General features: G+C 54.9%; 1 protein-coding gene and 1 long non-coding RNA gene across 3 annotated transcripts in view; one reads left to right on the top strand and one right to left on the bottom strand.

The window, feature by feature from the left end:
• LOC142824214 (uncharacterized) overlaps positions 1-16,594 on the top strand; it is a 252,464-nt gene that overhangs the window by 218,938 nt on the left and 16,932 nt on the right. The window lies entirely within an intron of this gene.
• LOC102463318 (serine protease 1-like) lies at positions 7,595-16,363 on the bottom strand. The gene is made up of 5 exons (XM_014573220.3): positions 16,239-16,363; positions 9,041-9,197; positions 8,577-8,836; positions 8,011-8,147; positions 7,595-7,890 (listed from the first exon to the last, which is right to left on the bottom strand). The coding sequence occupies exons 1-5, from the start codon at positions 16,270-16,272 to the stop codon at positions 7,741-7,743; spliced, it is 738 nt and encodes a 245-aa protein (XP_014428706.1). The 5' UTR covers positions 16,273-16,363; the 3' UTR covers positions 7,595-7,740.

Below are 16,594 nucleotides of genomic sequence, written 5' to 3'. Positions count from 1 at the left end.
AGGAAGAGTGAGCAAAAGAGAAAGAAAGAGAGAGAAGCAACCAGTTTAACAATGAAAGTGATTTATTTCTGAGTAGTGAATAGATATCAAACAGTTACAATATTAAATCTAACAATTACAATATTAAATCTAAATTGAAGCTGCTTACAAATGTTAGGTAACCATATAACAGTTTACACAGGGCAGGGTCAGGAGGCTATGCTTAGAGAGATAGTTGAGAGAGAGAGAAAAAGAGAGAGAGAGAGAGAGAGAGACCTCACCACTCCACGGAGCTTGCACTGATCGGGGTTCCCAGATGATGATGGTAGCCGGGGGTCCAGAGGGCAGGAGAAAAGCAGGACAGAGCCCCCAGCACGATCAGACAGGAGATGACGAAGTCTCAATGGAACTGATGCAGTTTAAGTCCAGGTATCAGAACAGTTTTCTTGGGGCAAGGATAGGAGTTTTATAGGGATAGTTCAAAGAGAAAGAGGAGAGACAATAGAGACTGATCACCCCTGGTTATGGGTGATGTTCCTTGAACGAGCTCACAATGCAACTTGGCAGTTTCAGTATTTTAGATGTCAATAGGATCGTTACTAGAATTGGTCTGATAATGACTAATTTGGGTGTGAGCAGGCCTAGGTTCATTAGCATCTGGAGCAGGGATTTCCCATCAGGCAGTGCTTCTCTGCTTTCGGTGTCCCATAGTTCAGTGCAGTTCCTGCCTTGGAAGAGCTGCTCTCCATTCTGTATGCTAATGAGATGTCCCTCTGTTCCATCTTTAATGTAAATGAGGCTGGGGTGTTTCCTTAATTGTATCACCCTTGTCTGAAGCAGTTTAGGTGTGTCTTCCCCCGGCCTTTTCTTTGCTTTGTCTTTGATTCTAGCAGAGGCCTGAGGGAGGGGGATGGTTTTCCATGAATGTCACTCCCTGACTCCCCAAGAGCACAAGGCTGACAGGCGACCATGTTCTGGTTCCCCAAGAATCACAGAGGTGGTGGGTAACACCTGGCCACCCGGGCCCTCTCCCCCCATGTTTGCTGTCCAGGCGTGTTCCCCAAGCTCAGTCCCTGTGTGCAGGGAGCCCCCGGACAGACCCTCTCCTGCACGCGTACACCCCAGCAGTGGCTGTTAGACCCCAGACAAAGCCGGGGGTCTGCGGGTGAGCGTTGCCAGCTCTCCCCTGCATCCTCGAGGGTGCAGCCCAGGAGCGGCCCGTGAGCCTAGGCAGTCGCCTAGGGCGCTGCTGGCCCGGGTGCCTGATGATGACGTCACGGCCATTGACGGCCATGCAGGCGGGGTGCCGATCACGCCTTCTGCCTGGGGTGCAGCCGGCCTCAGGCCGCTCCTGGTTCAGCCACCAGCCTGTTCTGCTCTGAAAACGCAGGAGCGCTGAGGCAGAGGCAGAATGGAGACCTTCATCTTCCATCTGGTCTCGCCCAGCCACGTGGCTCGAGGGCTGCTCAGGCTCCCTATCTGAGGGGTGGGGCTCGTGCTCTGGAAATGCTCCTTATGCGGCCAGAGCGGCCTCTCTCAGGGCAGGCTGTCGCCAGGGAAGGAGCCTCCACAGCCTGGGCCTGACCTCAGAGCAGCCAGTACCCTTGTTTACGCCGTGGGAGACAGGGGCTGGGTCATTTGCTCGTTCCCTGAGGCCCTGGCACTGGCCATCATCACAAGACAGGACACTGGGCCAGAGGGACTACTGGCCTGGCCCAGGCTGGCCGGTCTCATGTTCTGTTCTCTCCATAGGGCTCCAGCCACTGTGCTTTGTGAAGGCCACTGGCCGTGCAGCACCCGTCCATGTGCACCCATCAGGAGGAGATGGCTGGAGTGTGGAAGGGGATTTAGAGCAGGAGGAAGGGTGGAGGTGAAGGTTCTGGCTGAAGGCTCTTGGGTAGGAGTGGGGATTCGGACGTTGGGGTGCCCCAGAGCTGTGGCGCTGGGAGAGAGAACTAGCCCAAGCTCTTTCTTGCTGCAGCAGCTGGAGGCAGCGCCAGTGGGAGTGTGTTGGAGGAGAGCCTCTCTTGTCTGCATGGCCCTTCATAGCTTGCCTGGTATGGCTGGGCCACCACCAGACCCGCTGATGAAGGGAGAGTGTGAGGTAGTGGGGATTGTGTTTACTTTGTTGTGCTGCATGTGATTCCTACTGTCTTGTACTCTCCTGTTGTAACCCCGTGTGTGTGCCTCAGTTTCCCTGGGCACTGCACTGGTACTTGGCTGGGGATGGGAATGGTGGGTGTGGCTCTCATTGAGGGGGAGGCTGTGTTGGGACTGGCTGCGGAGTGTGTGAGTCCTCCTGGCTGGCAGAGGATGCGGGGGGCACAGGGCAGGCCCTGCGATGAGCACGGCAGTACTTCACTGAGCAGGAGCTGTGGTAATGCTGTTGAGATGGTTTTTGGTCACTTGTGTAGTAGTTGAGAAGTGAAATTACAAAATAGGTTCCTAGCTGTTTATTCTTAAAACTTCCTCTCCCCGAGATGGATTGTGCTGACTGCTCCTGGCGCCTGTAACAACAACTCTGAGCGACACCGTGTCCCGGTCAGCGACCAAACCTTCTCTTCGACTTGCCGCCAGAGAGTCCTGCAGGTGGGGCTCAGGGCCGGGGACTTCCCCACGTTCTATGACAGAGGGTAGAAGGGTCCCAGGCCCAAGGTCCCAGGCGATTTAAAAAGCTCCAGTCGTCACTGCCGCAGAGTTCCTGGGGCGGCAGGAAAGGGAGTCAGGCAGGCAGGCGGAAGCCCTGGGTGTGCTGGAAGAGTGCACCCAGCTCGCAGCGGCAGCTTCGGCCAAATGTCAGGTGGGCCATGCCCATGTGGATGCAGCTTGTGTGCGCGTGGGGGCCCACTGACAGGTCTGCCCTGGGACTGGGACGACGCTCACGGGGAACTTAGCTCGGCACAGCGGGGGTGTCACCTGGCGGCCCTGGGCTCTCGGGGGACCGGGGCGCGGCCGCCTGGCGGCCCTGGGCTCTCGGGGGACCGGAGCGTGGCCCTGGGCTCTCGGGGGACCGGAGCGTGGCCGCCTGGCGGCCCTGGGCTCTCGGGGAGTGATACTGATGGAGAACCGTCCCCTCCCCCAGGCCTCTGCAGGAATCAAAGGCAAAGCAAGGCAGAGGTCGGGGAAGACACCCCGAACCCCTCTAGACAAGGGTGATGGGACTCAGGAAACGCCCCGGGCTCATCTGCATGGAAGATGGACCAGGGAGACATCTCCATTAGCATCCAGAATGGAGCCAGCTCTTCCCAAGCAGGAACCGCACCGAGCTATGGGACACCGAGAGCAGAGAAGCACGGCCTGATGGGAAATCTCTGCTCCTGATGCTAATGAACCCAGGCTGCTCACCCCCAAATGAGTCATTCTCAGAGCAGTTCTTGGAATGGATCCTATTGCTATGCACAGTTCTGAAACTTCCTCCTTGCATTTTGAGCTCTGTCGAGGAACATCCTCCATAGTCAGTCTCTATTGTCTGGCCTCTGTTTACCCATAAACAATCCAGTGTTCCCCTTGAACTATTGTCCTGTCCCTACCAAGACAACTACCCTTGCTCAAGAAAAACTGTTCTGATGCCTGGATGTAAACCCTGTATCAGTTCCATGGAAACTTCATCGTCTCCTGCTTGATCATGTTGGGGGCTTCTCCCGGTCTCCCTGGTCTGCTGGGGGGGTCCAGCAAAGCCGCTGGACCCCCCCAGCAGACCAGGGACACCCGAGCAAAGCTGCCGCCTGGGCAGCTTTGCTTGTTTGCCCGGGAGCAAAGCCGCCCAGGCGGCGGGACCCCCGCCACCTGGGCAGCTTTGCTCCTGTCCCCCTGGTCTGCTGGGGGGGTCCAGCAAAGCTGCTGGACCCCCCCAGCAGACCAGGGACACCTGAGCAAAGCCGCCGCCTGGGCGCGCCTGGGCTGTCCCACTGTGGGCGTGCTCCGCGGCTTTGCTCCCCGTCTCCCTGGTCAGCAGACCAGGGAGACGGAGCAAAGCCGTGGAGGACGCAGGCGGTCCCGCCACCCGCGTCTCCCTGGTCTGCTGGGGGGGGGGGTGCAGCTAGTGCCCCCCCCCCTCCAGCAGACCAGGCTTTTCTTGCCTACGCCTGGGGTAGAGCAGCTGGGGCGCTGCCTGGTTGGTCCCGCAGCACCGCTCCTCGGCGCTACTGTACCAACCTGGAAGCACCCCAGCTGCTCTGCCCCAGGCGTCCTGATTCAGCCGCTGCTGGTCAGTTTCAGCACAAGCAACACATGGATAGAATTATTAAACCCCAGCCCCATAAGAGTAACCCCAATAAATGAGCGTACACCAGAGTAATGGGCAAATCTGGTAACAGTCGGCAGCTGTCAGGTAGCAGGACAGTTTGCACCAAACAATTGGCAATTGTTCTCCGCTTACTGCTTGCACTGCTGTCTGGTTGGCCGCTGGGCTAAGTGCTGTCCCTGTGCTGGCACCCACCGGGACATCTCCAGCTGGCCCCACTCCCAGACAACTGGTGAGGCTCAGGCTGCAGGGTCAAGCTCAATGCTAGACTCTGAGGACTTGCAAGCAGAAAGGGTCTCCTAGCTCAAACCCTTCATCCCTGCCCCACCCCAGAGCCCTCAGCCTCCTGCATCCAAACCCTGAACATCCACACTGCTCCTTGCAGCCTTCGGACCACGCCAGGGAGCCCCAGTTCTCTGGCCTAGGCTGACACGCGTCTCGGGTTTGTGTCGCACTGTGGACATGCCCAATGTGCCCTTCGCCTCTGGACAGAGCCGTTTAGCTCTGAGGTAACCTCTGCTCTCAGCCAGTCCTCTTGTGCAGCATCTCTGCCTGTAACAGCAGGCCCGTACACAGGAATTTCTGGGTGGGGGGGTGGGAGGGGCTCATAGCTGCCCCCATTGCCCGCAGTGGCCCAGCCTGCCCTGCCCCAGGCCTCGCTTCTGGGCGAGGAAGGGAGGAATGAGCAGCAGTCTCCCCTGGCTGGCTGGAGCACGGGGGAGGGAGGCTGTGGCAGGCGGCCCCTGCCTTCCTAGGTCAGCTGGAATTGGCCCCATGGCGGACCACGAAGGGCCGTGGGGGTGTGTTTGTTCACACCCCTCTGCCCCCCACCCCCGCGTATGTGCCTGGACAGTCTGCATGTAAGGAGCTGTAGTGGAAATGCGGAAGACGATTGTGAGGTCAAAGAAATGAGGGGGTGTGCCACAATTGTTCCTTTTGTGCCTGCATTTTCTTACAGGCTCAGATGCTCTGGGCAGACATTTGTGCCTTTTGCTTCTTGTTATTCTTTTATCAGAGGGGTAGCCGTGTTAGTCTGAATCTGCAAAAGCGACGAGGAGTCCTGTGGCACCTTATAGACTAACTGAAGTGTAGGAGCATAAGCTTTCGTGGGCAAAGACCCACTTCACCAGTTGCATCTGACGAAGTGGGTCTTTGCCCACGAAAGCTTATGCTCCTACACTTCAGTTAGTCTATAAGGTGCCACAGGACTCCTCGTCGCTTTTGTTCTTCTCAAAGAGTGAGCTGTTTGCTCAAGACGGTACAGTGTAGGAATGCACTGTTGACTTTCAACAAGTTCTGGGACAGGTCCCAAGGCCAGCCACTTGGTACGGAACATAGGAGTGCTTGGGAAGATCACAAAGCTATTTATGCGGAATGTTTCCCACCTGATAATGCTAAGTATGTGGCTTGGGAAACTATGCAAAGTATCAACAAGCTAATTATTGGATCTGGGAAAATATGCAATGGAACAACGATCTTGTTAGGTTCTCAAAACAACAGGTCTGATTACTGTAGATCCAACAGTATATAAAGGCTGGGAATATTCCTAACATTGGAACCTCGGCATAGACCGAAGCCACAGGAGGTGCTACGTGCCGGCCACTGGGGTCTGGCCACTGTCCTCCTTCAGGTGGTTCCCGACAGCGTTGCATTTTGTTGAGGCTTGCTTAGGCTTAATAAGTATTGTATTTTATTCTAAGATTTGCTTCATAGGCATTGTACTTTATTCTAATATTAAGCATTGTACTTTACCTTAATATTTGCTTAGTAAAGTTTTAAGCCTTCACCCAATTGGTGTGCTTAAGGGAAGAACCATTGCCTCTTGGCAATACAGGAGCCAGGGTGAGGGAAGTGAACATGCAGAGAGGGGAACTAGTTTAATAGGACAATGTAGCACTTTAAAGACTAACAAGATGGTTTATTAGGTGATGAGCTTTCGTGGGCCAGACCCACTTCCTCAGGACTGACACGGCTACACTTCTATCACTAGTTTAATAGTGTTTGAATGGGAAAGGGCTCCTTGCATTGATCTGCTGCACGAAACCCCATGAATCTGTATTCTGAAAAGGCGCCGACCCTGCACCCTGAGAGCATGTGACGTTACTCATGTGAGTCAAACCATGGCAGTCGGCAGAGCTCCCCCTCTGCCCTTGCAAAGTCCCGGAGCTTTTAGCATTGGGTAATTTCCCATTTGCCAGAACCAATTTCCATCCTTTTGTAGGGGCTGTGAGCAGCGACTGAGAACCCCCCCGCCCCCGCAAGGCACACACTGTGGGTCATTGCTGGGTTTGCCCAGTCTGTCTTGAAAGCCTGATTGCTCAGATGGGAGCTGGTGGAGAGGAACTTAACACTTGGGTTACGTCTACACTGCAGGCTTCTTGTGCAAGAACTGTTTTGCACAAGAGTTCTTGTGGAAAAGGGCTTGCACAAGAGTGCGACCCCTAACCCCCCTCCCCCAGCCCTGCTGCCCCTAACCCCCCCCTCCCCCAGCCCTGCTTCCTGCCAGCTGGTTCCCCCACCCGATATCTCCTGGCCAGCCCCGCTGCCCCCTACGACCCCCCAACTCCCCCCCAACTCCTCCAGCCAGCCCTGCTGCCCCTAACCCCCCCTCCCCCAGCCCTGCTGCCCTTAACCCCCCTCCCCCAGCCCTGCTTCCTGCCAGCTGGTTCCCCCACTCGATATCTCCTGGCCAGCCCCACTGCCCCCTACGACCCCCCAACTCCCCCCCAACTCCTCCAGCCAGCCCTGCTGCCCCTAACCCCCCCTCCCCCAGCCCTGCTGCCTGCCAGCTGGTTCCCCCACCCGATATCTCCTGCCAGCCCCGCTGCCCCCGACAAGCCCCCATCTCCCCCGTCCAGCCCTGCTTCCCACCGGCCACCCCCCACTCCCCGCTCCTGTCCAGCCCTGCCCGCCTCCCAGCTGGCCCCCCGCCCCCATCTGAGATCAAGCGTGTCCAGTATTTTTTAACTCACCTGGTGACCCTAGCAGCATGTCCTCACCCCCTTGCCAATACGGAGTGGCCATTGCAGACGCAGTTTGTCCCTGAGGCTGGCAGCTGGTCGCTCAGGTAAGGTGGGTGTAGGGAAATTGAGGGTTTCCTGGGAGGGCTGGACCCCAGAGTGCCGGGGCACTGACCGAGATCAGACAGAAGGAAGGGGCACTATGGGCTCTAGGGGACACGGAGCTGGACCAGCAGATCTTCACTAGAGGCTGGGACACGAAGCAGCAGGGCTGTGAGGCAGGAGCGCTGGCTGTGAGTGACCTCGAGGAGGCACCATGGAACTGAGGTCGCACCCCGTGACAGCTATGTTAATTATTATTAATTAGCTGGCAACTGTCAGGACCCAGTGCACGAAGCAGACAGGGAGAATATGCAGTGGCAGCTGATTTATTGCCATCTCTTGCACCCGCGCTAGCTAGGGATCACAGTGGCAGCGAACCTCCCAGCTCTTCCCTTCGCCTGGGCCCAGCGGAGCTGAGCGGCTCTGTGTTCCCAGATGCGAAGCGTCCTTTCTGAGCTAGTTGGCAGCCATGGTGCTCTGGATCCAGGACAGCAGGGAGCAGACTTTGGTGTAGACACCAGGTTGGTCCTTCTGGGCACAACCAATCCCCCAGGACACGATGCCCTGCAGCTCCCCATTGCAGACCAGCGGCCCACCAGAGTCTCCCTGTGGGTAAGTTGAGAGCACACGAATGGCCTGTTAATGTCACTGTCGCTCCCCTGTCCCTTATGCTGCTTGTACCCCCAGGTGCTTGCCCCCACCAGGGCCATGTCCACTAGCCCTCACCTGGCATGCATCCTTGCCTCCCTCCAGGTAGCCAGCACACAGCATGGTGCTGGTGATCCTCCCAGGGTAGGAGCCCTCACACTGCTCCTGGCTGAGGATGGGGACGTCAACACACTGCAGGTTGTAAGGGCTGAACACTGAAAGACAGAGACGAATTGTTAGCTCTGGCTTCATTCCCCTTGTCTACATGGGCTGGGCCCCTGAGGGGTGGGGAAGGGGCACAGGTGAGGACAGGTTAGCTTTCGTTGGCAATGCCCCTGGCATGTGAACAGGTGCCTTGCACGAACTCCATGTGCCTGTGAAGTGCTCAGGCAGCCTCTTGGCCTTGCCAGAGGGCCAGGGATGGGCAGTATCAGTGCAGGGCCAGCGTCGTGGAAGGGGCTCGGTGAGATCCGGCAGCTCAGGCCATGGTGCCCCACTTGTGCAATGTTCCTGTTTGCTCACTCCCCCAACTCTGCCCTCTCTGTGCTTGTGCTTGGACTAGCAGCTGTCGGGCAGCCGCAGCGCCTGGCTCAGCGTGCGCCGTGCCGTGCCGAGCAGCCTGAGAGCGGGAGAGGTGCACTCACCACCGTCACTGAGAATATTGCCCCAGCCCGACACCACGCAGGAGGCGCCAGCAGCCGGGCAGGCAGTCGGCAGGGGAATGGGCTTGACGTTGGTGTCAGGCTGGACAGGGTGGGCCAGCTTGATGAGCATGATGTCGTGGTCCATGGTCTGGTAGTCGTAGCTGGGATGCCACACGATGGTCTCGATGCTCATCAGGTGCTCGGTGTGTTCGAAGATGTAGAGGTTGTGGTCTCCCAGGATCACATGCATGGAGTTGGGGCTGGGAAACAAATGCCAGCTCAGAGCATCTCTGCATGGCCCTGGCTCCAGCCCACCCTCCAGAGGCTGCAGTAGCAGCCCAGTGACACCTCCCACAGCATCTGGGCTGGGGACGAACCGTGGCTCAGAGCCCCTCCAACGCCAGTCTGCGTCACCCTCCTGGTGCTGCCAGCCACGCAGACACAGACACGAGTCCCTTACTTACTAGTACCAGCAGTGGGCAGCCGACACCACCCACTGGTCTGTGATGAGCGATCCGCCGCAGAAATGGTATCCGACATTAAGGGAGACCTGCCAGGGCTGCGAATGGGGGCTGCACTCATATCCCCCGACTATCCTGTCTGCTCCCTGGGGGGCAGCAGCTGTGGGGAGAAAGCACTGGATTATCGCGGGGACGTCGACAGTGAAGGAGCGAGGCCGGCAGCAGGGCTGGGAGGGTTCTGGACTCATTCCTGCCCCTCTCTGTGTGATGGGCCTGGTGCTGACCTGTGCTAGATCCCTGGGGTTGGTTTGTTTGTCTGTCTGTCAATGGAGGACTTTACAGAACCTTGAGCTGGGAGTGCTGCTTGAATGGGCCCAGTGGGCTGCAGACAGATGTTCTCTCAGGCTATGTCTGCCCCAGAGTGTCCCGAAATAGCTGTCCCGCATCTTCACAGCAAGCCTGTTATTTTGAAATCTAACAGGCTCGCTATTCCAACCTCCCTGTAACCCTCATTCCACAAGGAGGAAGGGACGTTTCGGAATAGTGGGGTATCTTGAAATTTGGGTAGATGGCGCCAAAGTATGAAATAAGCTATTTCAAAATAAGATTGAAATAACATTCACAATATGTGTAGCTCAAATTGCATCTTGTATTTCGAGTGGCGGTGCAGTGTATACATAGCCTTAGTGTGCACCACGAGAGCCGGAAGTGAGACTGCACAGCCTTGTTCTACTTGCAGAGACGAGCACATGCTGAACGTGAAGAAATCCCAGCGAGTATGAACAGAAGCTGAGCTTCTGCACCAGTGACATGAGTATTTCAGAAATAAATTAACCTTGAAAATGACCTTCCAACATCATTTGGATAAACTCTTAGCAAGATAAAGGCTCTTTCCCTGGCACGATGGTGCAGGCTGAGCATATGTGAGTCTAGGGTTCCCTTTTAGCTTGCAAGATTCACCGCTGAGGCCCTGACCCTGCAAGCGCTAAGATGCATGTAACCTTACTTAGGTGAAGCAGCCCATTGGGCTGTGTTTTGTTCAAATACCACTGTCAGATAGACAGAGCTTTCTCCTATGTGGCAAAGCCCCTCTGTCCCCATTTATCTGCAGGGATTATTCAATTGCATACGCAGTTGCTTGGCTACACTTGTGATGAAGTAGATTCAAGAGACCAAATAACCACCATTTGTGAGGTCTGTTGCTGAAAGCCAGGCTACCCAGTTCCAGACAGCCATTTCGTTGAGTGTTCTGCTCACCTGGTGTGGACGATGTGCTCCCAGGCTACGTCTACACTGGCATGAATTTCCGAAAATGCTTTTAACGGAAAAGTTTTCCGTTAAAAGCATTTTCGGAAAAGCGCCTCTAGATTGGCAGGATGCTTTTCCACAAAAGCACTTTTTGCAGAAAAGCGTCCGTGGCCAATCTAGACGCGGTTTTCCGCAAAAAAGCCCCAATCGCCTTTTTCACGATCGGGGCTTTTTTTGCGGAAAACAGTACTGTGCTGTCTACACTGGCCCTTTTGCGCAGAAGTCTTTCGGAAAAAGACTTTTGCCCGAACGGGAGCAGCATAGTTTTTCCGGAAGAGCACTGATGATTTTACATGAGATCGTCAGTGCTTTTGCGGAAATTCAAGTGGCCAGTGTAGACAGCTGGCAAGTTTTTCCGGAAAAGCAGATGATTTTCCGGAAAAACTTGCCAGTCTAGACACAGCCCCAGAGTTACACCACTAAAGTCCTCCTCTTACACCCCGCCTGCTTCCAAGTAAAAGGTTCTGAAATGAGTTTTAACAAGTCAGCTTTCTACCTTGTTCTCCTGGTACCACAAGATACCCCTTATCTGTTTGTTGTGTTCCAGAGACCAAGGGTATACAGGCACCTCCAGGGTATGCACAGGGGCAGAACATCATGTGTTGTCCCCTTTCGTAGAAGCATTACTGTGCAGGCCTTTCGGAGCAGCTCCTGTGCTATGGTGAAGCTGTCACCTGTCCTTGCCTTTACAGCTTCCCTATTTGCTTAAGGCCCAGGGGCCAGATGTGGCCCCTGGCTTGCCTGGATTCAGCCCCCAAGGCTCTGGGCTCCTCCCCCACCCCAGCATTGGGGAGCCCATGCTGGTGCTCCAGCCCCCCCTCCACGGGGCTGGAGCACACACTCTACTAGCCTAGGCCCCACTAGGCTCTGGTGTGCAAGGGCAATGTGGGGAGTGTCTTTCTTCCTCCAAGAAACGCAAGGGATTATGGGATACTTAGCAGAAGTGAGCTGGATTCTACAGGCCACTTTGGGCTCTAGAATTAGGCTACGTCTACACTGGCATGATTTTCCGAAAATGCTTTTAACGGAAAACTTTTCCGTTAAAAGCATTTTCGGAAAAGCGCCTCTAGATTGGCAGGATGCTTTTCCGCAAAAGCACTTTTTGCGGAAAAGCGTCCGTGGCCAATCTAGAAGCGCTTTTCCGCAAAAAAGCCCCAATCACCATTTTCGCGATCAGGGATTTTTTTGCGGAAAACAGTACTATGCTGTCTACACTGGCCCTTTTGCGCAAAAGTCTTTTGGAAAAATACTTTTGCCTGAACAGGAGCAGCATAGTATTTCCGGAAAAGCACTGATGATCTTACATGAGATCGTCAGTGCTTTTCCAGAAATTCAAGTAGCCAGTGTAGACAGCTGGCAAGTTTTTCCGGAAAAGCTGCTGATTTTCCGGAAAAACTTGCCAGTCTAGACACAGCCCTACTATTTAAGGCTGTCAATTGTGATTAAAACTGTCATGATTAATTGCAGTTTTAATTGCTCTGCTAAAAAATAGTATACCAATTGAAATATTTATTATATATTTTTGGAATTTGTTTTCTACTTTTTCAGTTACAACACAGAACACAAAGTGTACAGTGCTCAGTTTATATTTGTTTTATAAATATTTGAACTATAAAATTATAATAGTATTTTTCAGTTATCTCCTACAAATACTGTCATGTGTGAGTTGCACTAACTGCATAAAAAGACAAAACAATATAAAACTTTAGCACCTACAAGTACACCCAGTCCTAATTCTTGCTTAGCCAATTGCTCAGAGTTAGTTTACATTTACAGGAGACAATAAGCAGGCAGCTTATAGGCAATGTCACCTAAAAGTGAGAACAAAAGTGCCACGGGAACGTCTGTAGCAGGCATTGCAAGGTATTTACATGCCAGATATGCTAAAGATTTGTATGCCCTTTCAGCTTCAGCCGTCATTCCAGTGGACCTAAAAACACACAGCAGGTATCAAGGTGACATTTCTAAAGAGCCTTACAACACTCAACCCAAGGTTTAAGAATCTGAAGCGCTTTCCAACAGCTAAGGGAGAAGATGTGGCACCAGCTTCCAGAAGTCTTAAAAGAGCAATACTTAAACTACAGAACCCGAACTACCAGGGTACGCCCACATGGTGGGCATATAGACAGGGTGGCCTCATCTCAAGAAAGATCTCTTGGCATTGGAAAAGGTTCAGAAAAGGGCAACACAAAGGATCAGGGATTTGGAACAGGTCCCATAGGAAGAGAGATTAAAGAGACTTGGCCTTTTCATTTTAGAAAAGAGGAGATTAGGGGGGGATATGATAGAGGCCTATGAAATCACGACTGGTGTGGAAAAAGTGAATAAGGAAAAGTTATTGACTTGTTCCCATGATATAAGAACTCGGCGGGGTCACCAAATGAAATGAAGAGGCAGCCGGTTTAAAACAAACAAAAGGATTTTTTTCATTCTTCGCACAGTCAACCTGTGGAACTTCTTGCCAGTGGATGTTGTAAAGACTAGGGGTATGTCTACACTACCCTCCTAGTTCGAACTAGCGGGGTAATGTAGGCATACCGCACTTGCAAATGAAGCCCGGGATTTGAATTTCCCGGGCTTCATTTGCATAAGTGGGGAGCCGCCATTTTTAAAACCCCACTGGTTCGAACCCCATGCAGCGCGGCTACACGGGACCCTATTCTTCTATGACTCTCGTGTGCTAATACTGACTGCTGTGTCCCTATGGATAATGTGAGTGATAAGCCAGTCGAGTCAACAAATGTCTCTCCATGTCTTCTCCTAGGTAGGACACGGGACAGGATCTGGCACTTCTTCCATCCCTAATGTATCAAATGGGTCCAGTGAAAGCAAACCGAGGTTCCAGCTGCTCCGTTGGAGGAAAGAGATAGTTGAGAGGGGGCAGGTAGGTCGGTGGGAAGGGACCATGGAGAGGGGGTAGGTAGGTTGGTGGGAAGGGACCAAGGAGAGGGGGTAGGTAGGTTGGTGGGAAGGGACCAAGGAGAGGGGGTAGGTAGGTTGGTGGGAAGGGACCAAGGAGAGGGGGTAGGTAGGTTGGTGGGAAGGGACCAAGGAGAGGGGGTAGGTAGGTCGGTGGGAAGGGACCATGGAGAGGGGGTAGGTAGGTCGGTGGGAAGGGACCATGGAGGGGGGGTAGGTCGGTCGGTGGGAAGGGACCATGGAGAGGGGGTAGGTAGGTCGGTGGGAAGGGACCATGGAGGGGGGGTAGGTCAGTCGGTGGGAAGGGACCAGGGAGAGGGGGTAGGTAGGTGGGTGGGAAGAGACCAGGGAGAGGGGGTAGGTAGGTTGGTGGGAAGGGACCAGGGAGAGGGGGTAGGTAGGTGGGTGGGAAGGGACCAGGGAGAGGGGGTAGGTAGGTGGGTGGAAAGGGACCAGGGAGAGGGGGTAGGTAGGTTGGTGGGAAGGGACCAGGGAGAGGGGGTAGGTAGGTTGGTGGGGAAGGGACCAGGGAGAGGGGGTAGGTAGGTTGGTGGGGAAGGGACCAGGGAGAGGGGGTAGGTAGGTCGGTGGGGAAGGGACCAGGGAGGGGGCGTAGGTAGGTCGGTGGGAAGGGACCAGAGAGAGGGGGTAGGTAGGTCGGTGGGAAGGGACCAGGGAGAGGGGGTAGGTAGGTGGGTGGGAAGGGACCAGGGAGAGGGGGTAGGTAGGTGGGTGGGAAGGGACCAGGGAGAGGGGGTAGGTAGGTCGGTGGGAAGGGACCAGGGAGAGGGGGTAGGTAGGTCGGTGGGAAGGGACCAGGGAGAGGGGGTAGGTAGGTTGGTGGGAAGGGACCAGGGAGAGGGGGTAGGTAGGTGGGTGGGAAGGGACCAGGGAGAGGGGGTAGGTAGGTGGGTGGGAAGGGACCAGGGAGAGGGGGTAGGTAGGTGGGTGGGAAGGGACCAGGGAGAGGGGGTACGTAGGTCGGTGGGAAGGGACCATGGAGAGGGGGTAGGTAGGTGGGTGGGAAGGGACCAGGGAGAGGGGGTAGGTAGGTCGGTGGGAAGGGACCATGGAGAGGGGGTAGGTAGGTGGGTGGGAAGGGACCATGGAGAGGGGGTAGGTAGGTCGGTGGGAAGGGACCATGGAGAGGGGGTAGGTAGGTCGGTGGGTAGGGACCATGGAGAGGGGGTAGGTAGGTGGGTGGGTAGGGACCAGGGAGAGGGGGTAGGTAGGTGGGTGGGAAGGGACCAGGGAGAGGGGGTAGGTAGGTCGGTGGGAAGGGACCATGGAGAGGGGGTAGGTAGGTGGGTGGGAAGGGACCATGGAGAGGGGGTAGGTAGGTCGGTGGGAAGGGACCATGGAGAGGGGGTAGGTAGGTGGGTGGGGAAGGGACCATGGAGAGGGGGTAGGTAGGTCGGTGGGAAGGGACCATGGAGAGGGGGTAGGTAGGTTGGTGGGGAAGGGACCATGGAGAGGGGGTAGGTAGGTCGGTGGGAAGGGACCATGGAGAGGGGGTAGGTAGGTCGGTGGGAAGGGACCATGGAGAGGGGGTAGGTAGGTCGGTGGGAAGGGACCATGGAGGGGGGGTAGGTAGGTCGGTGGGAAGGGACCAGGGAGAGGGGGTAGGTAGGTCGGTGGGAAGGGACCATGGAGAGGGGGTAGGTAGGTCGGTGGGAAGGGACCATGGAGAGGGGGTAGGTAGGTTGGTGGGGAAGGGACCATGGAGAGGGGGCAGGTAGGTCGGTGGGAAGGGACCATGGAGAGGGGGTAGGTAGGTCGGTGGGAAGGGACCATGGAGAGGGGGTAGGTAGGTCGGTGGGAAGGGACCATGGAGAGGGGGTAGGTAGGTCGGTGGGAAGGGACCATGGAGAGGGGGTAGGTAGGTGGGTGGGAAGGGATGGTGCTATTGGTGTACAGAGACATGGCCCACTTCTTCCAAAAATTACAATAGTTTAATTCTCACTCTGAGCTGGAGCCTTTTTAACTTCACTCTGATCCTGGCGCTATATCCCGGCCCTGCTTCACTATGGCCCCCAGTCACCACTATGTTCTTGGGGAAACAGGAAGTGACATTCATGGAAAACTCTCCCCCCTCCTTGGCCTCTGCAGGAATCAAAGGCAAAGCAAGGCAGAGGTCGGGGAAGACACCCCGAACCCCTCTAGACAAGGGTGATGGGACTCAGGAAACGCCCCGGGCTCATCTGCATGGAAGATGGACCAGGGAGACATCTCCATTAGCATCCAGAATGGAGCCAGCTCTTCCCAAGCAGGAACCGCACCGAGCTATGGGACACCGAGAGCAGAGAAGCACGGCCTGATGGGAAATCTCTGCTCCAGATGCTAATGCACCCAGGCTGCTCGCCCCTAAGTTCGTCGTTCTCAGACTAGTTCTCGTAAGGACCCTATTGCTCTCCACAACACTGACACTGCAGAGTCGCTTGGAGGGCTGGGCCAAGGGACGTCCCACATAGCCAGGTGTGATCAGTCTCTAGTGTCTCACCTCTGTTTGCCCAAAACAAAGCCCTTGTTCTTCTGCAGCTAGTGTCCTGGCCCTACAAAAACTCCTCCCCTTGCCCAAGAAAATCTGTTCTGTTGCCTGGATTTAAACTGCATCAGTTGCACTGAGACTTCATCATCTCCTGCTCTGCTCTGCTTGTCTCCTGCCCTAGGACCGCCGGCTCCCATCCCCATCTGGGAACCCTGATGAGTGCAAGCACCATGGAGTGGTGAGGTCTCTCTCTCCCTCTCCTTCCCCAGCTACCTCTCTAAGCACAGCCTCCATGCCCCATGTAAACTCTTCTGTGGCTTGCTAGCCCTAACATTTGAAATCAGTTTCAATTTGGATTTAATATTGTAACTTAGATTTAATATTTTAAGCGTTTTGTCGTGTTTGGCTCCTCATACATATATAACTTCACTCTGAGCTTGCAGCTGTATCCCGGCCCCGCTTCACTATGACATGCAACATAATTACCTGCCACTGCAAGCCATGCCAGCACAATCCACATTCTCCTGGTTCTCTTCTGGCTGTTAGAAAGGCAAGTTCAGCCCTGCTGAATTTATAAAGGAGCTTGTGGAAAGTTTATCACTAATCTGCTCACTGGGGGGTTCTCCATGTGGGCACCAGATGCCACTTTCGCATGAACATTGACAGGGCTATGAATAATGTGCAACGTGTGACTGATTGGGGAATTTCTGATTCTTAGCCAGATTTAGTTTTCTAATATTGGATGCCTCAATATGCCGGTGCAACGGCAGGGGCCCGGACTTCTGGGTGCCTTTCCTAACCACTGACCTCATTGAAACCCAAGTTACTACAGGGAATGGGAT

This window comes from Pelodiscus sinensis, unplaced genomic scaffold (genome assembly GCF_049634645.1).
Source record: "Pelodiscus sinensis isolate JC-2024 unplaced genomic scaffold, ASM4963464v1 ctg73, whole genome shotgun sequence".
Lineage (NCBI taxonomy): Eukaryota > Metazoa > Chordata > Testudines > Trionychidae > Pelodiscus > Pelodiscus sinensis.
This window is presented reverse-complemented; position numbering and strand designations above follow the sequence as displayed.

Coding starts and splice junctions, on each gene's coding strand:
- LOC102463318 (XM_014573220.3), bottom strand. CDS start 16,272: ATGTGGATTGTGCTGGCATGGCTTGCAGTGGCAG. Junction 8,148..8,576: donor CAATATTCTCAGTGACGGTG/GTGAGTGCACCT, acceptor TCTGTCTTTCAG/TGTTCAGCCCTTACAACCTG. Junction 7,891..8,010: donor GAGGCAAGGATGCATGCCAG/GTGAGGGCTAGT, acceptor ACTTACCCACAG/GGAGACTCTGGTGGGCCGCT.